This window comes from Anopheles coluzzii, chromosome 2 (assembly GCF_943734685.1).
Source record: "Anopheles coluzzii chromosome 2, AcolN3, whole genome shotgun sequence".
Classification (NCBI taxonomy): domain Eukaryota; kingdom Metazoa; phylum Arthropoda; class Insecta; order Diptera; family Culicidae; genus Anopheles; species Anopheles coluzzii.
The window spans coordinates 97,454,786-97,482,311 of NC_064670.1; the positions used below are offsets into that span (position 1 = coordinate 97,454,786).

General features: G+C 49.3%; 3 protein-coding genes across 5 annotated transcripts; 2 read left to right on the forward strand and 1 right to left on the reverse strand.

Annotated features, from left to right (window-relative positions):
* Positions 1-230: 230 nt before the first annotated feature.
* On the forward strand, positions 231-2,940 carry LOC120947456 (2-amino-3-ketobutyrate coenzyme A ligase, mitochondrial). Its single transcript, XM_040362790.2, has 3 exons — positions 231-914; positions 1,562-1,764; positions 1,837-2,940. Exons 1-3 carry the CDS (start codon positions 857-859, stop codon positions 2,854-2,856), a joined length of 1,281 nt encoding a protein of 426 aa, XP_040218724.2. The 5' UTR covers positions 231-856; the 3' UTR covers positions 2,857-2,940.
* On the reverse strand, positions 2,927-4,539 carry LOC120947457 (ATPase ASNA1 homolog). Of its 2 annotated transcripts, none has more exons than XM_040362792.2 (4): positions 4,450-4,539; positions 3,959-4,381; positions 3,636-3,894; positions 2,927-3,566 (listed from the first exon to the last, which is right to left on the reverse strand). In XM_040362792.2, the coding sequence occupies exons 2-4, from the start codon at positions 4,369-4,371 to the stop codon at positions 3,225-3,227; spliced, it is 1,014 nt and encodes a 337-aa protein (XP_040218726.1). In that variant the 5' UTR covers positions 4,372-4,381; positions 4,450-4,539; the 3' UTR covers positions 2,927-3,224. The 2 variants fall into 2 exon arrangements, with proteins under 2 accessions (XP_040218726.1, XP_040218725.1); XM_040362791.2 differs by having other exon boundaries at positions 3,959-4,384.
* A 232-nt stretch (positions 4,540-4,771) lies between these two features.
* On the forward strand, positions 4,772-27,330 carry LOC120947391 (uncharacterized). Of its 2 annotated transcripts, XM_049605374.1 has the most exons (7): positions 4,772-5,992; positions 6,604-6,793; positions 19,259-22,119; positions 23,518-23,874; positions 23,948-25,150; positions 25,225-25,851; positions 25,944-27,330. In XM_049605374.1, the coding sequence occupies exons 1-7, from the start codon at positions 5,957-5,959 to the stop codon at positions 26,343-26,345; spliced, it is 5,676 nt and encodes a 1,891-aa protein (XP_049461331.1). In that variant the 5' UTR covers positions 4,772-5,956; the 3' UTR covers positions 26,346-27,330. The 2 variants fall into 2 exon arrangements, with proteins under 2 accessions (XP_049461331.1, XP_049461330.1); XM_049605373.1 differs by having other exon boundaries at positions 19,259-23,874.
* Positions 27,331-27,526: the final 196 nt, after the last annotated feature.

Genomic DNA, 27,526 nt, shown 5'->3' on the forward strand with positions numbered 1-27,526 from the left:
CCTTTCGTTCGCGTACAAAACCGGTGCGTCGCGCATCGTTCCCCAACGACATCCATAACGACGCGCGTTTGGTTGCTATGCGATCCGGTCCATTCGCTCGCACTCGTTTTCGCTCTCTCACGTTTGTAATTATGGATCCTTTTTGGCGCATTTTTCTCTCTCTCCCGGTACCGTTCTCTCATTCTGCCCGTTAGATATACAGCAAGTTGTTAGAAATTGAATTGGTATATAGCTTGTCTACCGCCGCCTACCAACCAAACGGGGGCACTCGGTTCGCTTGCGCACACTTGCGCACGGAGCAATATTAACAACCGGGCACTAGTGGTTGTTTGCGCTTCAACCAGTACGGACGGGGCGGACGGTTTTCGGTTAGCTTCTTCCATCCATCCCTCCATCGGCAGGCTGCACGCAATTGGTTTGGCACGGTTCCATCGTTCATCGTACACACTGTCTCAGTCTCCATCTCTCACGCTCCACAATTGATCCAATTTCGCCGGTCTAATCAAAACGAAATTGCGTTCCCTTTCGTTCGCCTGGGCTCTGGCTGAGCTGAGCGACGACTACGCGAGTGTCGAGTGTAGCGTATTACAACTGTGGTACATTGTTGCACATTGTTGCAAAGCGGCTTAGATCATACAGCAGACGGGAAAGACAATCCCTTTCCCTCCGCGCAGCGCATTCTATTCTTCGGGTTACATTAAAACGTGCTCGTACTACGAATAGAATCGTCATCATTCCAGCTTGCATTATATAGACCTGCCCACCACACTGTACAAACATCTTTGGTAAAAAAGAGTGCTTCATTGTAGTTTGCAAAGCGGCTAGCGCTCGACGGCATTTGAACAAATCGTCAAGCATGGCAACGATGCAGTTTACACGCAACTTGTTGCAGCAGTGCAGCAGCGCAGCAAGCGGTAAGTAGAAGGGAAGTAGAAAAGATGTATTTTATGCAGTTGCTTGCGTGGAACCGGTTTTTTGCGTGCTCGATTTCGGCACATGGTCAACCTGCTATCGCGTGTGTGTGTGGATTGGTTAGAAGAGGATTTTAACCAGGTTTACGTAAGGTTCTTCACATGTATCTGGACAAATTGCGTTATTTTCAACTGTTAACCATTGTTTGCTTTTTACGAGAGAAAAATATGTATTTTCTTCTATTGCTCTTATACTCTGCCTCTGTTGCCGACAGTACGAATCTATTTTTAATAGCCATCTTTCCATCAGATTTCCAATGGGAGGGTCTTCCACCCATGATTGACATGTGCGCCGCCGTTTGCACATCCTTTAGTACGTTCAAGGACACAAACGCATGACAAATGACCCTTTCGAGCGGGTGTAAGCAGAATAGAGAGGCAAATGAATGCGTGCGTCAGCACAGTTGTAGTTAAGAAGCGGAATATCTATAGAAAATTGGGAATGGTTTAGAGACAGAGATAGAGAGCAGTTGCAAAATATCAGCTGATGCGGGTGGCCTTTCCATACACTGTTATAGATATTTGAAAGCTTCACTGAGCACGTGGTGATACAAGAATGTCGGTTATTTAAATTTGTTATTAAATTTCAGCACGCCTCGTCTTCTATAGTACTGCCACTGCCGGTAATCATAAGCTTCGGCAGATCATTCAACACCAGCTGGACGACATCCGGGAGGCCGGAACATACAAGAGTGAGCGTATTATAACCACGCCGCAAGCGACGGCTATTGGTGTGGAGGGTAGCACCGGCAAGATTCTTAACTTTTGTGCTAACAACTACCTCGGACTATCGGTAAGAGGTCTTCAACCTTACGTTGTGAATTATTTCCTATCCTTTCTCAATATTTTCTATCACCCCTAAAAGGCCAATCATGACGTCATCAACTATGGCAAGAAGGCTCTCGATGAGTACGGTGCCGGGTTGAGCTCCGTTCGCTTCATCTGCGGCACGCAGGACATTCACAAACAGCTTGAGAACAAGCTGTCGCAGTTCCATCAGCGAGAGGATACGATCCTGTACGCGTCCTGTTTCGATGCGAATGCGGGCATCTTTGAGGCGGTCCTAACGCCCGAGGATGCCGTGTTTTCCGACGAGCTGAATCACGCCTCCATTATCGACGGCATTCGGCTGTGCAAGGCGAAGAAAGCGCGCTATCTGCACCGCAACATGGCCGATCTGGAGGAGAAGCTGCGTACGACGGACGCCCGCATCAAGATGATCGTAACGGACGGTGTGTTCTCGATGGATGGTAATGTGGCACCGTTGGCTGAAATTTTCGAGCTAGCCGACCGGTACGGTGCGGTTACATTCGTGGACGATTGCCATGCGACCGGGTTCTTCGGCAAAACTGGGCGCGGTACGGAGGAGTTCTACGGCATGCTGGGACGGTGTGATATTATCAATTCCACGCTGGGCAAAGCGCTTGGTGGTGCGGCCGGTGGTTATACGACGGGACCGCGCGAGCTGATCGATCTGTTGCGCCAAAAGTCTCGGCCGTATCTGTTCTCCAACTCGCTGCCTCCGCCAGTGGTTGCGAGTGCGTTGAAGGTGATCGATATGCTGATGGAATCGAGCGAACTGACGGCGAAGGTGCAAAGTAATACGCGTCGCTTCCGGGAGGCGATGACGCGGGCTGGTTTTACCATCTCCGGCATGGATCATCCAATTAGCCCGGTAATGTTGGGCGATGCACGCCTGGCGTCGACGTTTGCGGATGAGATGCTGAAGCGTGGCATCTATGTGATCGGCTTCAGCTATCCGGTCGTTCCCAAGGGCAAGGCTCGCATTCGTGTACAGCTGTCGGCGGCTCACTCGGAGGAGGAAATCGATCGTGCGGTGGCGGCATTCATTGAGGTCGGCAAGCAGTTGGGTGTGGTGTCGTAAGACCGGTGCACACTTGCACATAACACGTTCGGTACATTGTTCAGATGTTTCGAGCGGAACATGGAATGGATTAATGTTGAAAAATTGTTTCTTTTTTATTATAGTGGGCGTAAGCTCGGGAAAGAAAAATAAAATAGAAAGAAAATCATTAAGAATACCTCGCGAAGATCGAAACCGGTAAGTAAAATCTAATCGATTACCTGTTTTTTTTTACAAAACTATACCCGACTAAAATGAAACCAATCGAGTGTCTCCAGAAACCCCCGTAAAATAAACCCGCACGCAAATCATGACCCTCCCGCACATACACTTTCGCTCTTTCTACTCCGTCTGTCGCTCTTACCAGCAGTAATTGCCTGTCCGACGACTTACTCTGTCGCTGGGGGAGCATCAGGCGAGTACGGCACAAGCAAGTTGCGCGAAAACTTTTTGACCTTCTCCACCCCACGCACCTCCTCGTCCAGCAGCGGTAATCGAACCACGTGGAAATCTTCGTACAGATCCGCTATCTGATCGAGATACTTTTCCTGCACCTTGCACCGTGCCGAGCACATGCTGCACGGTTGTTGGCCCTTTTTCTGGAACATCAGCTGATTGACGATGATGTTGTGCGTATCGATACCACACTTGGTCAGCTCCTGCACGAGGCGTTCCGTTTCGTAGAGGGACAGGAATTCGGCTATACACACGCACACGAACGTCGTTTGTTGCTGTTGAAAGGAACAAGCAATCAGGATGGTAAGTACATACAATGTGGTATGGTGTCGCTCTGAACTTACCGGATTGTGAAACTGTTCATTGACCTGTTGGATGATACTGAGCATCTCTTCCAGTTTGTTTGCGATCGTGTCCCCGTTGAAATCTTGCACGCCGAACAGGGAACCCATCTGTGTAATGATCGGTGCTAGCTTCATCTTCAGTCGTAACAGCTTGCCCAGCCCTTTCTCGACGACCTGCGGGAACGACAGCAATCGTAGTGTGTGTCCGGTTGGTGCTGTGTCAAACACAACCACCGAAAAGTTCATCGCTTTCACCAACCTAAAACGGGAATGTGAATAGTTAAAGCTTTCCAAACGGATCCGCCCGATAGAGCCCTTCATACTTCATCACTTCCGCGTAGCTCATTGCCTCATCGATACCGGGCAGCGTTCCGATCACCTCCTGCAGCATCCCCTTGCCCACGTTCAGCGGCGACGCTTCGTCCTCGAAGTACTCGTCCGGCAGCTCGCTGATGCCGACGTTCGGGTCAATCTCCATCGCGAACAGATTGTCGAACCCGTTCACCTTCGTCGGCACCTTGGTAAACTTCTGATCGAACGCATCGGATATGTTGTGGGCCGGATCGGTCGAGATGATCAGCACGGATTCGCGCTTCTGGGCCAGCTGGATGGCCAGGCTGCAGCTGCAGGTCGTTTTGCCGACACCTCCCTTCCCACCGACAAACACCCACTTCAGCGACGCCTGGTCGATGATGTTTTGGAGCGTCGGTTCGCACGGCTCAAATTCATCCTCCATTGTGTTGATGCTGCTGCATGCAGGGCAAACGTGCCGGAGTTAGATTTTGGTAGAGAGAAAGGTAAATAACACACTTACGTTTAGGTATTTTTTCGCTGCTGTTTCGTGAGCTGAATTTCACCTCTTTGTCGGTGCACGTCAGATGTCAACAAAGCAGCACTGACAGCGGTGGCAGTGTTGCCAAACGGTCTGTTCGTAGGGAGGTTACGTTTTCTATCTTGCTTTTTATTTATTATTTAATTATCAAATACTTATCATAAAATGCAAATAAATGCACAAAAATGTGTTACATAAAAAGACTACAACCATGTAAAAGATATTTATGAAACTGCAATTGGCCATTTGTCATCCACCCCGAGGAGGTTCATCGACATGACAGATGACTGGAAGTTCCAATACAAACATTCGTATCGTCAACGGACGTGCACGATGCGAGGGTGCTGTGAGAAAATAGATAAATTTAGCTAGAAAAATGCGTTTAACGGCCAACAATCGCTGCGGAAAGTGATAGACAAACGTTATAGATACCCTTAAGTATGTTAATTATGTGATTTCCACCTACAGTGATAGCAGTGCCGAAGAAAACAACGGCGCACGACGGAGAAGAAAGCCAACGCGTTGTTATGATCATTCCGCTTACAAAGTGTTTTTTTGGTTAGCTTTTATGCAAAATGGTGCCCTTTTGTGCAATTAGATTAACAACGATTGCCCATTAAACAATAGAATTTCTTCATCAAAGCTTGCTTCAATCCATCGAATCGTCCCAAAACCACCTGTTTTTGGCTCCGACAACAGACAGCTCTCGCAAGCCCACCAATACACTCTCACACCCGTACGCTCTCACACTCACCGCGTGCAGGCCACGAACATTCACGGGAAGCGCTGCTCCGCCATTCAAACGTAACCGAACCGCAACCGAGAGAGGTTGTGTGCCGCTTGTGCTGCCTGTTGGTGTAGAGCTGCGGCTGTTTGTCAGAAAGAAAACGCGCGCGCGCGCCGCTTGTGTTGGCTGGAGGCCATTCCGTCTCGGATCCTGCGTTTTGCGATTGTGTTGTGTTTTGTGTCTGTGCGGGAACGGTGCACCCGGCGTGCATTGTTTTGCGACTGATCAAACTGTAGATCCATTTAATACACCGTTAGTGCGCGATCAATACACTTTAAAGGTCCGGCATTCAGGGAAACTGGATGCAACACACACTGGCCAAAAACGCCGTGTTTTCTTGTGTGGGTATTTCCGCTACCAAGCAGGATCGAAGCTAGCTGTGTGTGGTGATCATCAGCGCAGCAACTTCCTTCTGCTGCGTCGTGGTTGGTGTGATTCCGTAGTTAGCAACTGTGTGTATGTGTGTAGCTGTTCCGTGATTGTCCTGTTAGCAGCTCTATGTTTGTGGGTTTACCGTCCATCATAGAATCTTGAAAATTGTGGCAACTCATTCAAGGGTTTTACAACCCCCTCCGCTCGAACCTGCTGGAATACTGTAGAAAAGTGTCCCTTGTACTTGTACTTGTGCTTGTGTGTCCTTACACTCCGTTCCGTGTGAACTGTCTCCCCAACCAACAACTCGTCTAGGCGTGCTAGTTCTTCATGGCTACATATCTACGACAGAAAGTGAAGAAATCCGTAAGTAATCTTGCAAAGTGTAGCAACACTTTAATCCTTTTTAGTCTGTTATAGTCAAAAGTCACATGATTGCGCTGTTTCGGCATTGAAAGCAGGGGCAGTAGCAAGGGACGAAGGACAAGAGAAGGGGGCGAGAAACAAAAATGTCTTCGGTTTGAAGAGCAAAGTAAACATTGCGCTCCGTTTCGAGGTTACGATTCCGGGGCAAAGAAGAATTCTCCTGTGCACATCACAGCAGCCCTGGACAAACCAGTACGCACAGTGTGGAAGTTAGTTTCCCCAGTGTTATCATCCTGTTTTATTTCGTACCTCGTTTTGTTTCGAAACGTTTTTTTCTTCTTCTTCTTACGATTAATTATACGAAGGTTAAAGCCCTTTTTTAGCCTTCTCCCTCGATTCCGATTGCCGGCTTTGCTGAAAGCGCAACAGTTGTGTCCACGTATTGCGAATTTAAAATCCGGTTTTATGTCTTACCCATACACACAGCCACGGTACCGCACGCACCCCCGCTCTCGCCGTGGCGTGTGCAGCGTGAACTTTATTTTCCTTATTTTATCATCCTTCCTTCCTTGTTGTGTCTCTTCTACATGTGGTGCCCCGGCCGGAGACAGACAAGCAGCAGCAGCACTAGGTACGCAAGCGAATTGCAAGAACACGGTCGCAAACCCATTCCCGGCACTGCCGCAGATGACGACTGCTCTGCCGCGGACCGTGCACGCTTCCTGCAGAATCCGGCCATACTAGATACGCTCGACTCCGTTCATCGGTCGCTGCTATTCAACAATCTCAAGTTTGATACCGGTAAGTGGTGGTCCTGCTAGATGCTGGTGCGTTTTAAATGTTCTTATCATTTTAGACTGCTTTTTTTGTTGGTGTGCCCGTGGCGTGCTTTAAAGACCGCCTGTGTCTTCTGGGTGTTCTGCCTGGGGACGCATCAGTTCGGAATTTCATTCCAGAGTCTCACAATCAGTAGGATGTTTTTTTTTGTTTGCCTGCTTAATTCTCCGCTCCCTGTAGGGCGGACAGTTTGGATGGACACCCTTCGCACAGGAACAAAAAGGAAGGAAGAAGAGTTTGTGCATCTCATTCCCGTCCGATGTGTTGTGCGCTTGTTTTCTGCATGCGTTGACCAAAAACTGAAGCAATTGATTCCAATTTCAAGGTTGAGTGCAATGCAGCGAGTTTTTTCGGTCTCGTTGTTGTTCGTATACAGCTTTGTTGACACATCAGCAATTTAAATGTGTGTGCGTCTTGTCATTTGCTTCAAGTTCAGCACCGATTTTTTCGCCTCAATTTTGATCAATTGGTTGTTAATTGAAAGAGTCACAACACACACCAAAGCAGATTTGTTTGCATTATTTTCAAACGTGTGAAATATTTGCAACAATTTGATAGCACAATCTTGCGGTTACAGTTTTGCGTTCCGCAGGCGAGTAATCTGAGAAATGGAGCAATTACTCGGTTGATATTGTTTGCATTGCAAGGAGGAGGAGGTAGAGCAAAAAATCGTAACCACAAACTCACTATTGATTTACGCCCAACCACGCCACACGCCTAACATTGTGGCCAAACGGGAGACGGCAAGGCGCACGTGTTGATATTGTGGATTGCCTTTTGAGACGTGTTTCGCGTATCCCAGGGCCTCTCCCGACGGCAGTGGAGACGAAATCGTGGTTAACGTGGTCTTGTTTTCTTTACGTGTTTTCTTTCTCTCCTCTTCCGACCAGTCTGCCAGACGTGTTGTTCGTTTGATGGTTGAATTTTTAAATCCCGGTCAACAACGTCATCATCATCATCACCGTCGAGTCGCACATGCATATGTAATTCGCGCACATAATTTTCGAGAAAGCAGGCGCGGAACTTCAAGGCTGGCTTTGCGTGAACGATCGGTTGCGAAGGAGACCAACCAACCGGGGGCAAAGCGTAAGCAGCAAAACCATCCGGCTGTTTGCATATGCTTCTACACCCGATTTTAAAGCTTCTCTTTCTCGCTGCTTTGCTATTTTGTGTCGGTTTTTTTTCGTCGTCTGTCTGCTTCAGCAACGCTGCTAGCAGCATGAAGGACTCTGGTCAACCATTATAATTATACCCAGTCGCTCCATCGTTCGATCATAATGACACATAAAGAGCGATGGGGTGGTGTGTGAGGAGAGCGATGGTGAGGCCAACCCGGGCCAGGTCAGGTGGCATGCCTGCCTGGCGGGTGGTTAATGGGGGTAGAGGGGCCACCACCCAATCTCTACCATCGAATAGTGCGCAAATAGGCTGCTCATTGTCTCCGCCAAACAGCTTCCGTGATGAACACGACCGGAGGGTAGCCGCTGGAAACTACACTGGTCGGCAAAATTGAGGTCGATGAAGCGCGGAATGTTGTGTGTTAGATGGTGTGTGGATGAAATATGATCCTTCCAGTAGGCACACACGTGTTTAGGGTGCAAGTGTTGACTCAAGTTGTGTCAAAGGAATCTCATCCGCTCTCCTTCACTGTGCTAAAAATACCGTAAGTTACAGATGGTTCGTTATTTATGTTAAAAAACACATTTACTTACATTGTTTTATATTGTAGGCAACAACTGTAACTTTTCTCCCGGGTGTGCGCAACGTGTACGAGCCTTGATACATTTTAATAGCACTTGGCTGTTTGTTGGCACACGCCAAACCGGTCGAAAGTCGGGTCGTTTGGGCTCCCCACCCTCTCCGCTCTAAGTTTGCGAGTTGCCGTTGACCAGCGCGTGCTCGAAAACCCCTTGCGGCCGCGTTCGCTACATATATATGTGTGTGAGTACGGCTCGAGCATAGGCATCTACCATTCCGTTTTTGATGATAACAAGTGCATAACCCGCCCGGAATAGGTCTCGTAGACACTGTGTGTCGTACTGCCGGCCGTTCGTAACCGCTTGCTTGGCGCCGGACTAGGTAATGATTTAGCTCGACACTTCTGTGTGCCTAATCAATTCTAGCGGCTTACCGTGCCCGGGCTCCACGTGACCTTTGGTTGGGCAAATCTTGCGCTTGAATAGCACACAGAAGAATGGGGGAAAAAAACCTTCCACTCGGTAGGTTAATGAAGAGAACTCCATCCACATGGTGTTGATAATGACAAAAAAGCGCTAATGGTGTGCGCGATGTGGTCGCTCGAGATGGTGGGCTGTCTGGTCATGCTAAACAAACAGTAGATTACCGAGCCATCGAGCGGTTAACGTTTTTCAACATCGAACGTTACTCCAGAAGATAAGTCCGCTGGTGTTGGGGTGCTCCAATTTCTTCCGTCTGCTGCTTAGCCGCCCAATCGTTCCCTCGATTTCGTATCATACGAATCGACACGGATGCGGGATCTTCACGTGACCGGTGCTCACCTTAGCCTCCGATCTCCGTCTTGCTGTTGTTTGCTTAGATTATTAGTGTCAAAGCGCACCGTCGTATTGCCGGTATACCGATCCGGTACACGCCGATCAGCAGACGTTAAGGGTGCATTTGGGTTACGGATGTGTTTACGGCGTAAGATAATACCACGTGAAGCAAATACACGTTTTGCTCCCTGTGCGGTGTCGCTGCTACAGTTGCAGCGGATATTGGAGCGCATACGAGAGTGAAAAGAAAAAAGGAAAAAAGGGAAACACGCCGCGGTCACGGTGCATGTTTTATTTACCTAGCATTAGTCTGCCGTCTCCCGATTCGGTCGATATTTGATAACTGACCAGCAAACATTGCCTGCTCTCTTCTCCCGTGCGGGGCAACGGAAGGGTGGGTAACACATGCGTGATGAATGCGCTGCAGTGCAGGTACGATATGTAGCTGGGCAGTGTATGTTATTTATGGTGCAATGCGTTAAGTCGGTTTGAAGCGCGTGGATCAACGTGGGTACAAGCATTTTGTTTACGAACGTAGAACGAATTTAAACAAAATAATGGATAAAGATGTTGTTTTTTCTTGTACATTCTTGTGGAACGATAAAAAACCATGACGTAAAGTTGGTAGGTTAGGTTGTGGATGTTAGTGTGGATTACTTATCAATATATTTTTATATAAGAACATACTTTATACCAAAAAGCTACATCTAATTGCATCAAAATAACACTTGTTTCTTGTACTTCGTTTTCCTACAATTACACTTTCTTATCTCTCTTCACAAGTAGCCAAAGGAATCGCACCATGACCTATCCCAAGAAACGATTGCCAATAGCGAGCAAACGACAAAATCAATACAAACCCACAGTCGAGGCAAAACGGTCGAGACACGACCCGTGGGATTCAAAATATTCTAACCGTTTATATTTTTCATTCCACTCCACTAGCCACTCCAACCTTGCCAACCTTGTCCATAAATGGTTCCGTGTGAAGATAAGAAACACCTCGCCGACTCTTCAGCTCTCCCTGGGGTCGGCATACCGTGGCGTACGAAGGTAGAGCGAAGAAATCGAGCGCGTCGTACGGCGGCCGTCGTCTCGCCGTCTGCTGTACGGTGTTCATAACTCGCCGCACGCTCCGTGTGTGTGTGTCATGACCGGGCAGACACCTAATGTCGCCTTTGAGAGGCTTCCTTTGGCGCAAAGAAGCGTGGGATTTCACGAGGTATTTTCTTCTATAACCCATGGTGCGGTGTGACGTTTTGTGTGCGGATTCTCCTTTGCGGTGGCGTACGACGATATGGTGTAGCGGGCCGATGCTCGCTCAATAATCACGCGGGCGAGCCTCCGGAGTTTGTTGACTTCAAACTGGGACGATTATCCAGCCAATCATCGTTTGGTGGTTGTATTAGATTCGCGGATCTTCCCACACACTGGATAGTGGCCGTGAAAACATCAAAATATTGTGGATTTTTTCTTCTGCGAAAGAAGAGGATGGAATCTCGTTTCTTTTGATGATGTTTCTGCTTTGGCAAATCGATTTAATATAAGATTCGCAGACGAAACGCCGCCGTCTTGACTTGTTGGACCTGTTTGCTGGGGTCTTGTTGTGTCGTGTCCTTAAAAGGAATTCAAGCGCGGGTAATACCTTATTCGGTTACGTCTTAAGATGGCAGGTTGTATCAAGGGAGAAGACGATGCTTTAGAAGCTGCCGTACTATCCTGTCTTGTTTACCGTCACTCTAAGGGAGAAATGATGGCAAGATGCGGGTTTTGTTTATTTTGCTTCTACATCACATCGTACCGTTGCTGGAAGATGGATGAATTACTCCGTTCCTTCTGGTCGAGGGTGTTTTTTTTTGTCTCCTTCTTGAATGTCCCTCACAAGGGGTTAGTGTCCCACAGTGCTGCGAGTCCTTGTTTATGGCATGGCATGGTCGGGATCTTTACGTTTCTTATCGCTTTCTCGAGGTGTAAAGGCATAAAAACCAACGAACCCGAAGTCGGAGGAGGTATCTTAGGGTCGCTACGGTTGCCCTACGCTCCTCTCCCAAGTATAGGAAACAAATGGCCATTAATTAATCGGATGTCAAGCGTGAGGATAGGTTTTGGGTTCTATTTTTTACCGTCCCTAAGCCGCTTTGTGAACGTCTATTAATTCTAAATTTGATATGGTGAGGGCTGTGGAAAACGGTAGTGTTGACTCGGTTTGTTTGTCGGAAGTTTTTGAAAAATTGAGATATTACAGAGCTACTAGAAGCGTTATCTAATGGGCCGACTGTTCGTGCGCTACTGTCTCGCCTATTAAGCGACGTGTCTAGCCAAATAATATGGATGAATATTCTTTTGATTCCGCTTGAAACCACACTACAATTTCTGCTTTGCTTAGGGACCTGTTTGCTCAAGACTCGTAGCGTCTACCTGCTGCTTCTTCGGGTTAATTTTATCCTTGCACTTGAAAATCGGTATGCAATCGAAAAACTCGTACCACAATTGTATACACACAAAACTAACCCTTCTGTTAGTGGTGCTGCTGCTCTTTTTACAATGGATCGCGTTGTTGACGCCCCTGTCCGCAGGGCGTCCAGCCCTAACCGAAACCTTATCATTTCAGTCTCGTCTTCACTTTCCCGCTCGTTTCACACTTCCGGTCTGTGTACCGTCTGGTCGGCGAGCGATGTTGAAAGAACCTCCAAAGTCCATCGGATACACGTTCTCTGCTGCTGCTGCTGCTGTTGTTGATGCCCACTTGAGCTGGGAGCGTTCTTTTCTTCACTTCCGTCTTGGCGCTTCCCGATGCGTGCGTTACGGTATTGCTGTACACGAGTTGTTTCTACTGCTGCTTCTGCTGTTTTGGTGTGTTTGGGCCATCGACGAAAAGCAGACATGCCGCCTTGCACAAATGGGTGAACCTCTGGCGTCTGAGGCGATCGGTTTTTTACTCTCTTTGCCTCTCTTTATCGCCCGATCGGATCTCTAATGCCACAACAGCGAAGCCGGAAGAGCAAGAAAGCTGGCGGGTGAAGAAGTGTAGGTATCATTGTATTTAATGGGTATTGTAAAACCCCTTCTGCGTGATCTCGCTAACCCTCGCTTGCCCCCTGTACTCTTGCCTATCGACTCTTCTATCGGCCGCACGTTCAAGTGGTGTGTGTGTGTGTGTGTGTGTGGTTTATGTAAGTTTTGATGCTCATTTCTTAAGCATCTCCGGTCTGATGTACGACGATGGTTGTATGTTTGGGAAATAATTTCACCCCTTTTTTCGGTGTAGTTCTCCTCCCACTAGCAGCTCGTACCTGTTTCATCAGGTCAGGCCAAAAACTTATTATTTCTTCCGCTTCGGGTGGCGTAGGAAACAAAACACCACACTGAATTGAAAACCAGAAGCCGATGGTATATGGGTTTTTTTTTCTGGGGTGCTGACTGAACTAGCGGATGATGATATTCCACTGACGTTAAAGAGCCCTTGAATGCTTCCTAAGGATTGTGGTATAGGGCGTAAACTTTGCCCCGTTTTTCCCCGAAAGATTAAAAAGGGGCTTTAAGGGTGGAGAAGAGTGTGTGTTTAGTGGTCCGTACGAGAGACTATTTTGGGCTTCTCCGGGTCAATTGAATGGGCAAGCAGACGATGAGCACACGGATCATATAATGCGCGGCTTTAATTACACTTTGTATTGGGCAGTACTTGTGTGTGTGTGTTGTGTGGTTTGCTGTACTTTTTTGGCTTTGGCTTTGCCTTTGCCTCTTTTCTGAGCGGAAGTAACCCGCTAAAGGTTTTGCGCCTGTAAACATGTAATGATGCGTAAAAGAAATCGTCGAAGAAAAAATACAGCGTTTTCCTTTGTGGCTGCTGCTGGGGGTGAAGATCGAGATCGTGTGATGAAATTGGTTGTGCCAATTTTTTTGCTCCAATTGTGCTGGGCGTTATTGTTAATATTGTTTTGGAGCTTTCGTTTGATGTGCCGCTGTTATGTATGGTGCTATTGTTCCGTTTTCTTATTGTGGTATAAAAACAAACCTATACGCCTTTTAAGCAATGGTGTTAGAGCATGACCTCATAGAGCAGTGGTTTAGTGCTCGGACTGATACACCACAGGTTGGGAGTTTGAATCTACTTGAAGACCTTTACAGTATGATCTTTTTCAGAACAAAATGACCATAGCTTAGATGTTCCTGATTTAATTCAATATGCGAAAGGGGTAGACCTTATTAATTATACATTTATAACGAAATTTAAACTCTCTAAACTTCAAAATAATCTTCAGGGAACGTCAGCAATATATATAGGCTTTTGTCTCGATAACGCGTTCTTTTACGATACGTTATCCGTAAAATTAATAAATATTGCCATTATCTACAGTTGTGTGTGCTATATGGTGATCCGATCATCTTAGGCCTCTCACAACAACAGCAGGTTATTTCTTTTACAGCTTGGCTTGGCATCGCTTCTTTCGTTGCTATTCATTTAATTACAAAATTGTCGGCACTCTCATAACCAATACCACCACCAAGCCCGGAAGCCTGGCAAGAGGCGCTATTGCCCTGCTGGTGCTAATTTGATAATAATAGCTTCAATTGTGCTTGGCGCGTTTGTTTTTGTACACTTTAATCGTAGCTCGCGTTTTTCGCGTTTCGATACACAGCAAACACTCTATGCTTTTGTGGAGTTTTGTGTCGACGGGGGTTTACTCATTCGCGTTTTTGGTGGTGAAGGAACTACATCTGATCAAATTCCGTTTCGCCGTAACCAACTGGCGCGAATAATCTGCTTCAATACCGCATTTCGCTGTATTCGTATGATGGAATGGTGCAAAGATAGCTGAAAATAATAAAACAAATCTCCTCCATCGATAAGAAACGTTTAAACGGCAAAGGTGAGCGATGCAAGATCGCTAATCCGCGTCCGCGATGATTCCCTGATAGATGATTTGCAACAACACCATGGCACGCACAATGGGGATTAAATTGATTTATCGATCGTGCTGATCGACCGAACAACACAGCTTTCGTGTTCGTGGTGGGCTGGTCTGCTGGTCGCGCGAATGTTGATTTACGAAGACTTGGGAAGTGACCTTTTAATAAGCGACGAACCGCGTACGCACCTTTGCCATCATTGAAGTCTCCCAATCAGCGATTTGGGGAAATTATTTTTTCTCTCCCTTTCTGCAGCCCTCCTTGCGCTAATTGGTACAGTTTTTATCACACACACCAAAAGCAAAGAAACGATAAAATCGCATTTATGGGGACCAGATTTTGCGATGTTTCTCTCTGTTTTGCAGTTTCGCAAAAAATGTAAAAAAAACGCCAGCGGCTTCCCTCATCGGCTGTTTTGGATATAAAATTTAATGTTGCAATTAATTGCTGTGGTGGGTTCCATAAAAATATCTTACCTTATCAGGCGTAGCGACACGAAGAGAGGAGGTAGACTAATGTGCAACAGAAACGTTGCCGATCTCCTCGCGAGGCACAATGCTGCGCACCGTTCAACCGGCTTTTACCACTGTCTGCGCTGTGCGGTGCAGTTGGTGACGTTCTTAGCCGAGAAAAGCCGGTTTTATGGGGTACAAGCTTGAAGCCTCTTCTATTTCGCAAGCTTTTTGGTCGCACCGCAAAGCCAGAAAAGCCAGTGAACATATGAAGGACGCGGAACAGGGTTTACAACAATTTCTCCCGCTGCTGCTGCTGCTGCCCCAGCGAACATTATTTATCTTTTCTTCCTCGCGTTTGGCAACAACTTTCATTGTTGTTTATCTTTGCATTGCGTGGCGGTGATTATTGGCAAGGCAGGCCCCAAGACAGCCATTTCTGGTTTGTCCAGTTTTGGGTTGTCCAAGCGGGTGGGAATATGATGCTGCAAAAAGGGGACAAGCAGCTACGGAGAAGAAGGAGCGACAGAATTTAACATCCCCACATACCACATACACCGGGACGGTCCTTTGGATGGGATGGCGCGCGGGAGGGTTTGCCACGTCGTTATCCTCGCCTGTGTTGGTCCGGTCCGGTTGGGCCGGTTCTTCCCTTCCTCGATGTGGGGTTTGGAAAGTGTGATAATGGCTACAGAAGCAAGCTTGGATGGAATTGGCCACCGTACTGTGCACATAATGATGAAGGCTTTGCAGGGTTTTCCAAGGGTGCTCATAGTTGTGGGAGACTTCCTTGACTCTTTCGTATAGGAAGAGAATTTCCGATTGGACTATAAGGCACCCTTTATGGATAGGTTCCTTGGAAATTCCTATTAGATTTGTCCAACAAGGGTGCTATAGAGTCCAATTCCAATTACATTAAGTTCATTTCACTTAGGAAGGAGTCAATGAAGGGTCCCACAGCTATGAGAACTCCTGGAACACCCTGCAATCTCGTACATTATAAGATGATCATAATTTGGCCTTAAATTTAATTATTAATTAAAATTAATTGTGCAATTATTTCATTTAAGTGTTAACTTATATAGTCTTTTTATTGAGAAGTAAGACATTAAATGAATTGTATATGTATTGTATGTATCTTTGTTTGTTTGTCAACAACACATTTTGTCGATTTTTTAATTATGAAATTCCATATACGATATTCAAATTTAGATTATAATAATCAAAAAGAAAACAAAAGAGCACTAACCACTTCATTTCATGGTGCAAAATTATTCATTATTTAAATTCCGTTCCCCCCTGCGACTGTTGGCAATTTGAAAAGAGAAAACTGGTTATTAATTTCGTTACATTCAAAAACATACCTTCAGCTTCTCTCCGTCCTCTGCCTTTCCACACCGTTCTATGCCCGATTGGTCCTTCAATCAAGAACAACCGGGTCAACAATCTCTGCCAGTGTCCACGCCGTTCTTCCACACACACACACATTCCAGGCCACAGAGCGACATAAAAATCGCGCGTGCATCTTGGGCCTGTTATTTCGTGCGCATTCTCTTCCGCGTGATTTGTGGCGAAAACGAGCAGCGGAACGCAAGAAGCAACGAAATCCTTCGGCGTATGGGAGGAGAAAAAAAGACGAGTGTCACTCGTGGAAAGGAAAGGAACATTCACCTGTTGGTTTGGTTGGTGATAGCGTCCGACAAGCGTTCCGAAACAGGATTTTCCCTTAAATGAAAAGGGGGAAACCTGTTTCTCCATTAGTGAACTCCTCCGGTGCGTATCTTCACGCCGATATCGCGAGCTTCTCGCGAGCTTTTGAATCCTTTTCGCTTGTGGAAGAGTGTAATACTTTTCTAGAGTTTTTGGATGTGCTGCTAGAAATTCCGATTCTAGAAAGTGTGTTTATGCACGTCACGTCACTTCGTATCGAGAGCATTTCTAAACAATCAATTCGTTAACACCCGGGTCGGGCGTTTGAAATAGGTTTGAAATATGTCTAACCGTCCCGTTAAAATGTTTCAAGGCGTGTTATTACGCTTGTTGAATACATATCGCTACCGATTGAAATTCGGAGGTCGGCTTTGCATATGATATAAATTCTGTTCGTTGCCAGAATTGCAAAGGTATGGGCAGTTCCTCCCGGTGCTTGAATTAAACGTGCGCCCGGTCATTGCCATTTGCTGTCTCGGTGTGCTGTCGGTCGACCGCGGCCAGTCGGGACAACCAAGTCAGTCGCCAGTTTGCCAATTTCGACGACTGACTTGGCTGTGATCTTCCTCTTTTTGCTCTCGTTGCCGGCAAATCGATCGCGCGCTCCTACTCGTCGTAAATCAGTTTCTGCATGCCAAGAAGCACCTATAAAAGGCAAAAAGAGGGAGTAAAGGAATGATGGAGAAGAAGAAGTGTATGCGTTAAAAAAGGAAAATAAAAAGCTATTGTACCGATGCGCCATGGAGACAGAAAGAGAGAGCTCACACATCGTCCTGTGCCTATGGCTTGATTGGGCTTTCAAAGGAGTGAACAAAACTGTCTTGACCTCAAATTGGAAGACGTTACTCAGTGGAGAGACACGCGGTGGAGACGGTTTGCAAAAAAAAAGACAGCCGACATGCAAGTTGTGCGCCAGAGAGTGGTGGTAGTGAGAGAGGAATATTGTTTGCCAACGTGACGACACCGTGGTGGCCACGCCAGAGAAGCACACACACACCGGAGTTGCCCAGAGATGGTAATAAAGATGGTAATGTGTCAAAGCGAGGAGATAAATCGGGCGGCGGACGGACCGATGAAACGCGACGAAGGTCCAGGCGCGACAAAAACAGTAAACAGTAAAGGGGGGAAGGGAATGCAAAAACCGATGCGAAAGCGGCAACTGGTTGCGCCGAGAGAGAAGAGACACCATCACCATGACCACCGGCTCTTGATAAAAAGTGCACGCAAGCAAAGCAATAAGTTGAGCGTCGGCTACGACGGTCCACGGCCGAGACGATTGATGAGCCAGGGGTATATTAGGTGGAGTTGGAGGCGACATTATCATTAAGTGTGCCTTTCTTATGGCACTTACCTGGCCGCAAATTGTAGGACCGTTGGATGCTCGGGCACGTAATGTTGGCGGTTATGATTTAAAAAAATTAAAATCGATTCCTTCGACTCGCTCTTTAGCGTTGTGTTTTAATCGCATTTTTTCGGTGTAAATAAATTACTTTAGTTTCTTTTCTTTTTAGAGAAGGAGAATGTCAGCAATTTTGGAAAAAAACGTTCCGGTGCGTCTTGAACATTAAAAGGAATGCCTTTGCTCGTTATTTGAATTTAACGGTTAAATTTCATCACAGAAAATGCAACCAAATGGCATGTGGTTTTCCCTACACATACGCCCAACCAATGTGTTTCACTCCAGAGAGAGAGAGAGAGAGCGAAAAAAAAGAAACCAAAAACCAGTTCCGCTCTCCAGATATATCATCCTACTCATTTTATCATGAAATGTGTTAATGCACACTTGGCCTCGCGGCGCACCAAGTAACGCTCGCTCCAAATACAAACAGTTCGAATGCAATTGATCATGGAGATGGAGGGTAAGGGGCAGAGAAGAAAAAAAATCAGATCCGTGTGACACGCGAGACACGGGTAAAGCCATCATCCCACCCATGCCATGCTCCCTTTTCGAATGGCCTTTGGAGAGTGCGTGGTTGGCTTGCTATGTACGCCTAGTGTTTCCGTAAAAAGAAGGGACTAGAGAGTCATAAAAAGTGTGCTCACTCTTATTTGTACATCTGGTATTGTTGTCGGGCGTTACAAACAAGATGTGGAGAGGAAGGTTGTACTATCGTCGCACCCGCGTGGTGCTTTGGCGCGTTAACAAAAGATGTACTTGCCTTCTTCAAGTGTTTTTGCTGGTTGAGCGATTGATTCTGTCGCTGCCATCTACGAATCCGTCTTATCCGGGTGTACATTGGTACATCAATCTTGCGGTTGGTAGCAGCAGTAGCACCAAGCATCGCCGTTACCAGCATCATCGTCATCAATCGCTTTTTTGTCGCGTCTCTCTGCGCGCAGGTGCGAGATCGTGGCTGGCAAGGGGAAATGAACAACTTGTGCAACGATATGCCCAAACTGAATGGGTTTCAATTAAGGCAATGCCGGGTCCGGAGGGCCCCTACGCTTTGAGCAACGCAGCAATGGTACTACGAAAAAGGGGATTAAGCGTGTGTGTAGCAGCAGCGGCTAGACCTACGCTAGCTCTAGTCCCCGGTTTTTTTTTCATGTTAGCTAATAGAGCAGTAATAGAAGTGATCTGATCAGCGAGAAGGGGTTGGCTTTTGGTACTTTGTTGAACACTTGATTTTTCATTGCACTCTGTTTACACAAGGGAGAGCCCTGCTTCGTAAATGATGTCGTTTAGCTCGCGGGATGTCACTTAACGGTTAAATATGAAACGCCTCAAATAGGGGTATATTTGTTAGTGTTTATTACCTTTTGGTTATGTCCGTTTGAATGCTTCAAGTAAATTACATTTGAAATCATCTAAATCTTTATTTTTCGATCATTTCCCATTGCAGATGAACACACCGACGGTCTAGACAGCACTTACACGATAAGCAAGGAAGGTGTGCGCAAACCATCGGCGTCCTACAGTCGAGTGCCGTTTGCTGCACCAACCACCCACGTCGACGAACACGACAACAAGGTAAATATTGCGGAAGCGTCGCCAGATGACAGATCGTCAGGCACGGAAGTGGTACTGCACGAGGAGGAGCCACAGTACGAGCGCGGCGATTGCATAGCGGCTGCCAACAGCTATGAAAGTCTCTCGCTGGACGACGAACTAGCGGCACTGTTCGGCAGGGACTGGAACAATAACCTTAGCGGGAAAGCGGTCGTCAGTAAGGTGAAAATGATGGTGCAACAGTACGAGCGGGGTAAGGGCGACCCAGTAAGGACATCGGCGGAACACCAGACGGCTGTGGTGCTTCGGCATCCCGATGTGTCCTCGATTGGTGAGGCGGAGACGAGCGATTTCGAAAGCGCCAGTGTGACGAGCGGCGGCAGCAGCGTGAGCGGAGGCGACGGGGGTCGGCGAAGTGTGCGCACCAGCTCGGCGTTCAGTGAGGGAAGCCGCGATGTGGCCAGCATTGAACGGTTCGAGCTAGGGGCGGTAAATCAGCCGCAAAGGCAGCAGCAGGAAGAGCAGGCGGCGGGTCACAACACGATGATTACCATTAACATTAACTACCGATGTGATACGAACAATCCTCCGAAGACAAGCAAAGCTACGTGTGGGGAGGAAGTGGGGGTGGGGGCAAAAAATGTAGATATTGTTGTGTCGGCACCACCCGGCCAGGCAGCTAGGGAGGGCGGAAGCCGCAAGTCGTTGAGAAGTGATAGTGCGATCGAGGGACGGACGGTAGAACGATACGCACAAGCAGCTGTAGGAGGAGATATGGAAGAGCAGGAACTGATGGATTTAGAAAAGGAGGACACTGAGGTGACCGACGGGTCGGTTACGAACGATTTCGACGCGAAGGGCGTTGAGCTGCTGCCAAAGGATGATGCTGGTACGGGAAGTAAGATGGATCATCTTGCGAAAGAACGCCGCCGCAGTTCGTTGACGAACAACCATTGTCGGCCGTGCTACACGCCAGAAGATGAAGAATATCATGACTGTGATGATCTGCACGAATCAACGCTTTCCTTTTACGAGCAAGCGTCCTCCCAGCCAGTCACTCCGCAAGGGCAGAAGCAACGATCTTCCGTTGCTAGCGCAGCGCCCGTTGAATGTGCCGACACATTGGACGGCGAGCAACCGATGATCCGAATCGTGCAAGAACTGTCGGAAGATCACGCAGAAGTAACGTCCACCATAACGCTGAGCAAGGAACAGGTGAGGGAAATGCAAAAGGCAAACAGTGCACGACGCAGCGGCGAGTCGGTTGAAGAGCTGAAAAGACACTCGCCGCGTGAGGAGAAGAGTAGCGTGCATGAAAAGCGAAGGAAATCTTCCACCAGCAGTAGCAATGGTGCAGGCACAGCAACCACCACCACCAAGAAGCGTCACGATCGATCGAATCTCCAGCGACAGCAGCGCATAATGGATGACAACTTCTGTAACGAAATTCTCGACTCGACCATTCATTTTGACCGGCTGCTTGGGAACGCTCGTTCCCAGCGGCACCAGGCGTTCGAACAGGAGAAAACGGCGGCCATTTCGTCCTCTGCTACCCCAGCAGCGGAAGAGTGCTTCAGTGATTCGGTCGTGGGCGAGCTGGTTTCCTCTCCGGCCGACGAATCGTTCGATTCGGTCATGTCCGTCGGCAAGCTGGAAGGCAAGCCACGCTACTCGGGCAAAACGGTTGGCCGGTTGATGATGAAGCGGTTGAAAAAGCTGCATGGCGGTGGGAGGGACGTTCCACCGAAGACGATCAACACGTCCGACGCTTCCGCGAGCTCCTCGCTGCAAACGAGCGGACCGAAGAAGCCGCCCCGAACGTTTGCTGCCAACTCGCCGAAGCGGGCGAGCGGCGCACTTCCGACTCCTTCCTGCCCGACGGCGAAGGAAGTGGAAGGGAGCGATCCGTCCGACTACGAGATCGGCTGGAAGCTTGACTCGAAGCCCAGAACGCACCAGGTCGGCTGGAAGGTGCCGGCGGCGAGCGGGAAAAGCGAAGCAATTCCGGCACAGATTTACAGCATGCTCAACTACTCGGAGGACGAGAGCCGCAGAAGGCTAATCAAGACGGGCAATTCGAAGCCAGCACCGCAGCAGCAATCGACCTCCTCGAGGGGAGGGACCGGAACAGCCAAGTACTGGCCCGACGGGGAATCGGTGGGTCCGAAGCTCGCTATAGACACGGTCGATGGCGTCAAGACGCCTTCCCGGCGGCACTCAACGTCGACCGATTTCGAAAAGTTTGTGCGGGAATCGAACGTGAAAAGTACACCGCACCGGAAGAGCGACGCTGGCAGCCGAGCCGGCGACACTAGGCGACGCATTGAGCTGTTCCTAAGCGAAGAGCGTCAGCAGCAGCTGCAGCAGGGGCCGGAGCGGAAGCTTCCCGGGGCAGACCGTCGCCGGCGTACGACGGGCGGAATATTTGAGCGACGCCGGCAGCAGCAGGAAAATTTTTTAGACGATGCCAGGCGTACCAACCACGAACCGCGGCGGCGGAAGAAGGTCTCGAAGGTGCCGAGTTTGGTCGCGGGTGGCTCTAAACACGCTTGCTGCTCTGCTGCTGCGAACGCCGCGGTTACTGCGTCCTTGACGCGTGGCAACGGCAGTGCCTGCAGCGGTGGTGGAAAGATCGAAAAGCGGCGCACCTTCCGCAAGGCGGCACTGTTGAAGCGTACGCGCACCCTGTTCGAAGCGTCGAAGAAAAAGATCTGGGCTATCAAGAAGTTTGAAACACCGAAGAAGCTTAACATCGTAAGTAGTGGTGGTGGTGGTGGTGGTAGCACAACGGCTTCGCCGTCCGACCGCGACCCAAACATCAATCGCAACAGCTCGGTGAAGAAGAAGAACAGCTTGCATCACAAGCATTTGGGCTACACGCCGGTACACTTGCGGTGTAAAACGTGCGGTTCAGGGCAAACCGAAGCAAACAATCGTGAGCAGGGAGGGGAGGAGGACGTTGTTGTACCGGTAAAGTCTCGCGCTTCGGCACAGCAAGCAGCACCGGCACCGCGTGGTTTAAGTTCGAACTCTTCCGAGGATGAAAATAAGGAAAATCGGTTCGTTAAAAAGGAAGGGCGCCGCAGAAGCGGCGAGGAGGTGAATCGAAAGTCCGCCCGCAGCCTAAACTTTGCCTCCGTACCGCAGGAAAAGCGATTAACTTCGTCGCCAGTGGATCGGGACGATCGTGAAGCATCTCCGCGCAAAACCGGGAAACAGCTGACGGAGCCAAAGTTCCTGAAAACGCTGCGCAATTTAAAAATATCGCCCAAAAGGATATTTCGCTTTGCTTCGCACTCGTCCGAAGCGGCACTGAACAATCCTTCGCTGGACGGCGAAAGCCATGGGCAGGGAGAGTTTCAATCGTTTGATGATTTAAATCTAGACAGTGTTGCGAATATGGGCGATTTTCTTAGCAACATTCGGAAGAAAATCGATGGCGAATCGTTTCAGCAGGCGAGCGCATACCGGGGACAGGTAGCTGCGGTTGATGTGCATGATGGTGCGGCGGACCAGGAGGATGACGATCCCATCTATCAGGAGATCTCACCGAAGGGTAACAAAATGATTCTGAACGAGTTTATAAGCAGCGACACAAACAAGCGCTACCTGATGGTGAACAACAATCCAAACATCCTGTACGCAATGGTGGAGAAAGGCAAATCCGCCGGTAGGTTGGTGCGTGCGCGCTCGCTCACCAATGTGCAGGGCACGGCAAGTGCTGCCGATCCAACGGTTTCTACGACTCCTGTCAGCAAGCCGCTGAACAATACGATCAAAAGTCAGATGAAACCGAGCAATCGGCGTGTGACGATGTCGCCGCACATGGAACGGTTCGATGCGGTGGATATGGAGGAGAGTGATTGCCTGTACCAAACGGCACTAACGACCAACTCGATCAATGTACGGGAGGGCGACAGTGGCCTGTATCGGTCAGCGCTAGCAAACAGCACGAGTAGCGCGCGGGACAGCATCGGCCGGAGGGTGCCGGGCCGATCGTTGAACGCAACCGGAAGCACTAGCGCGAGCTCCACCCGTCGGTCGCTCTTTGCCCGGCACGTACCGGCGGATCGTGATCGTAGCGTTGTTGGGCAGCGGCAGCAACACCAGCAACAGTCAGCAACTGATGAGAGTGATATTTCGATTTTACAGGAAGAAGAAAGTGGGCACGACGACGAGGTGTTACTGGAATCGCGGCCGGACTCGGTGCCGATCGTGCGGGAACCGTTGATTGTGCGCGAGCGGGTCGAAGATCGGTTGTCGTCTGTCGTTCGTAGGGAAAGCGAACGCTTCCAACAGAAGCCAGTCGGTAGACGGGAGGAGGAGGACGTGCTCCTGGCGTTCGAAAAGGACATCATCGTTGAGGAGGAAATGGGTGGGAAGAATGGGAAAGATGGCAAGGGGGGAAATTTGATACTGCTCAAGGCGCATAAATCGGTGCAGGTTACGGTCGAGGGCGGCAATGGCGCTGCTGCTGCTCCCCTCGGGTGTTTCGATACGGACGGTGAGGTGAGTGTGGTGGAAGGCGAAATGAATGTCAGGTTGTGGATGACACCCATACTAATGTAACTACTACTTACAGATCGAATCGTTACGCAAGTACAATGACAGGGAGATCGAAGAGCTGGTTCACTCGCTGCACGACAACGTGACACTGTCGGACGTGGGGACGCTCGACACGGAGACGACCGCCTCTTCCTCGATGGGGGGCAACGAGAACGACCACATCGGGTACGATACGGTTGATCTGGCTCCTCGCCCGCTGCGAACGCTGCAGAAACCGGCGAGCAAAAATCAAACCATCGACACGGTCGACGTTTCCGAGCTGATCAGCCACGCGCCGGACGACAGCCTGTCCAGCGCCTCCAACCTGTCGCCGATCACCGGCTCCCTAACGAGCACTAAAATGTCCACCACCTCCGGGACGGCCGTGATGCGCAACCTGAAGGACAAGCTGCGATCGTCCTTCCGCAAGAGCAAAACGTTCATCAAGAATGAGCGCCAGCGGTTGGCCAACTATTTGGAGGAGCGGACAGGGAGTAAATCCTCCTCGGCCTCCTCGTCGGCGGCCAACTCCCCCCGGAGGCGTCCCGTGGAGCAAACCCATCACTTCAACACCATCGGCCACTCGCAGAGCGTGCCGCAATCGGCTGCCCGGCGCCGGCTCGAGTGCAGCGAGCAGGAGGAGTCGGACGACATGTACCGCTCGTTCACGGAGGGTAGCGGCAGCATCGTAACGGCGGGCAGCTCGATGACCGAGCTCAGCAGCCAGCACATGAGCGAGCTGATGCAGCAGATCATCCGGCAGGGGGACGCCCGGAAGCAGCTGAAGCAGGCGCTCGGCATCTGCCGCAGTACGCGCGAGTTCGAGTGCTCGCCGGAACTGATCGAGGCGGAACGGTTGCTGCTGGTGGCCACGCAAAAGGAGACGGCGGTGCGCAACGAGCTGAACAAGATCGATTACCAGGCGCACGGGATGACGCTGGCTGAGGGGAAGCGCGTTGGTACGGTCACGCTGAGCAACTTTGAGTTCCCGCTGAAGGAGGCGGCCGTGCGGGATGCGCTGTTCAACTATTTCTACGTGGTGGTGTGCACGTACAAGCACGAGGTGAAGGCGACGGTGGCGAAGGAACGGCACGCCGATGGGCGGGTGTACCTGCGCGACTGTGCGATACAGTTTGCGAATCTGGACGCGAACTACGAGATCAAGGTGGAGGTGTTTGTGCTGCAGCTGCGCAAGAACGTGAAGAACTACAGCTTCGAAAGTCGCTACCATCTAGAGAAGGTGTGTGTTTACGTCCTTTTTTTTAATGTATTATGAATTATGTCGCTAATTGGTTTTATTATTCCTTTTTGCAGGACTCAAAACGTCCCCTCAGTTGTCCCTCGCCGTCGAAAAAGCTGCGCGAAGCCGGCCGGCTGCTATCGTTCCGCTCCAGCTCGCCGAAAACGTTCGATTTCGACAACGAGTTTTCGCGCTTCAAATCGCAAGGCTTCCTTACGCTCACGTCCTTCACTCTGCTGACGGCCAACGGTGCGGCCGAGGGTGACGATGCACCGGAGGAGGAGAAGCATTTCGATGCGACGTACGCGACCGCCCGCACCAGCCACAACACGCACCTGTCGACGATGCTGGAGGGTGGCGATGAGGAGCTGCTGGCGGAAGGCCATTCCTACTACTCGACGACGGGCCACTTTCAGCCGGTCGTCTGCCGGCGGGGGGACGACCAGAGCGCCCTGTTCATCGCGGAGGAGTTCAAGTATCTGACGCTCGACTCGATGGCGTACACCTCCAACATGGTCGGCACGATCGGCATGAGCGTGCGGAGCGAGGTACGGTTCGACGGTTCCGACATGGCCGGATTTCTGGACGTTGGCGAAAAGGTGGAGGGCAGCGACGAGAGCATCACCTGGAGCCGGCGCTGGTGCAAGCTGAACGGGTTTATGCTCGAGTTTTGGAACTATCCGCAGGAGTGCCAGGAAAAGGTAAGTAAATAGTGGGCAATCCTTCTTCCTTCCTCCCAGTGTCGTTTGTTTTATCACTAATCGTTTCTACAATCCTTTCACGACGCCCGTAGCAACCGGTACTGTACATCGATCTGGTGAAATGTATAAACGAGCGGATACAGCTGGCCGATCGCACGATCTGCTCCCGTCCCCGTACGCTCAAGGTGGAAATATTTGCGTCCCGGGTGGCGGCCGGTGCCGGCGCCAGCTGCAACAGCAGCGGCATCGGCAGCTTCCGAAGCACCACCGGCCGTACGACGAGCCCGAGCTGCTCGGCCGGTGATCAAGACCGGGACGGACTGCTTCGACCACTGTCACCAGGGGAGCAGCAGCGTGGTGGTGGTGGTGGTACGACGCAAAGCCATAACAATGTCATCTGCTACCTGCTGGCGGCAGACACGCAAAGCGATCTGAAGAGCTGGCTGGGTGAGCTAAATCGGGTGGTAAAGTTTTTGAAGGAGTGGAAATTCTGAGTGTGCACCGGCGCCGCGCGGGGGCCAATGTGCAATAAACCGACCCTCCCCCCATGGGGCGAAGCGCGCACCGTGTATGTATGCGCGAAGCAAGCGCGTAAATGTCAATCAATCATCCGCCCACACAAGGGCTTGCCTTTAGCTTATTTTGTTAGTCACAATGCTGTTTTTAGGATATCCTTATTAAACCCCCTTCGAATGGGCATTTTGTAGTGAAATAGTCCATAAGACAACGCAGCAGCTAGCGCACAATGTTGTTAAACAGAAGCTCTCTCTGAGTGAAGCAATTTAGAAAAGAAAAGAAGTGCCTTTTATCACACTTGCTTAACAGCCTAGACAAGATTTCATTAGCAGCTACGGTCGATGGGGTCATATCCCAACAACAAGACTGCACTCTGCGGGTCGTGGAAGTCGTCAATGAGAGCTGTTCTCAAAGCAATCGTTGTGCTTCTTCCGTTCTCCGTCTCAGCCCGGTAACGGTGATTAGTTTGATAAGCATTCTAGTTGGTTTGTTTGTTTTCCGTTTTAAGTTTTGGACAGTGTTAGTGATCCTCTACAATGATTTGCTCTAGCGCACATTCCTACCAGTAAGCTGGTTTCGTTAAGAATTTTTTGTAAGTAAGAATGAGAACTTTACAATGTTATGTTATGTCCAATATCATCATCCTATCCAGTAGCGCACATTGTTTGCGGATCAGATCATACACGATATCAGCTCATTTTCTTCTCACTTGAATTATTGTTAAGCGATCTCATGTACATACTTGTAAAGCACAGATTGTTTTGAATTAGACTGGCCCGAAGCTAGTTTGCTTTCGCGGTGACTTATGTGAGCGAATAGTAGGGAATTCTTGTTATTTAATGTACGTAGAAGTCAGGGTGTGGTTCAAAATTGTTCAATTATTAAATTCAAATCGGTCTCTTTATGACGCGTAGCGGGACGGGGCACATACGATGAGTGAAATAAACCGCTTTGTGAGAAACAATGCATTAAAACAAACGGATCAGCGAAACATCAAATTCCTTCACAATTTACATTCGAAAATGTAGAGAGTAGTTGTGTAAAGGTTGCTGGATGGAACAAGACTATGTTTGAAGAACTTTACATTAATAATCATAGCTTACTATTTTACTCAAGGCCACTCCTCCTCAAGCCTCAGAGATACCCATTAACTTGCGAC

What these genes read in the sequence shown, in the direction of transcription:
- LOC120947391 (XM_049605373.1), top strand. Translation starts at nt 5,957, where the DNA reads ATGGCTACATATCTACGACAGAAAGTGAAGAAATCC. An exon ending in GTTTCGATACGGACGGTGAG is followed by an intron (nt 23,875 to 23,947) that starts GTGAGTGTGGTG and finishes TACTACTTACAG; the next exon opens with ATCGAATCGTTACGCAAGTA. An exon ending in CGCAGGAGTGCCAGGAAAAG is followed by an intron (nt 25,852 to 25,943) that starts GTAAGTAAATAG and finishes CGACGCCCGTAG; the next exon opens with CAACCGGTACTGTACATCGA.
- LOC120947456 (XM_040362790.2), top strand. Translation starts at nt 857, where the DNA reads ATGGCAACGATGCAGTTTACACGCAACTTGTTGCAGCAGTGCAGCAGC. An exon ending in GTGCAGCAGCGCAGCAAGCG is followed by an intron (nt 915 to 1,561) that starts GTAAGTAGAAGG and finishes ATTAAATTTCAG; the next exon opens with CACGCCTCGTCTTCTATAGT. An exon ending in ACAACTACCTCGGACTATCG is followed by an intron (nt 1,765 to 1,836) that starts GTAAGAGGTCTT and finishes CACCCCTAAAAG; the next exon opens with GCCAATCATGACGTCATCAA.
- LOC120947457 (XM_040362792.2), bottom strand. Translation starts at nt 4,371, where the DNA reads ATGGAGGATGAATTTGAGCCGTGCGAACCGACGCTCCAAAACATCATC. An exon ending in AGCTACGCGGAAGTGATGAA is followed by an intron (nt 3,895 to 3,958) that starts GTATGAAGGGCT and finishes TTCCCGTTTTAG; the next exon opens with GTTGGTGAAAGCGATGAACT. An exon ending in ATGAACAGTTTCACAATCCG is followed by an intron (nt 3,567 to 3,635) that starts GTAAGTTCAGAG and finishes TCCTTTCAACAG; the next exon opens with CAACAAACGACGTTCGTGTG.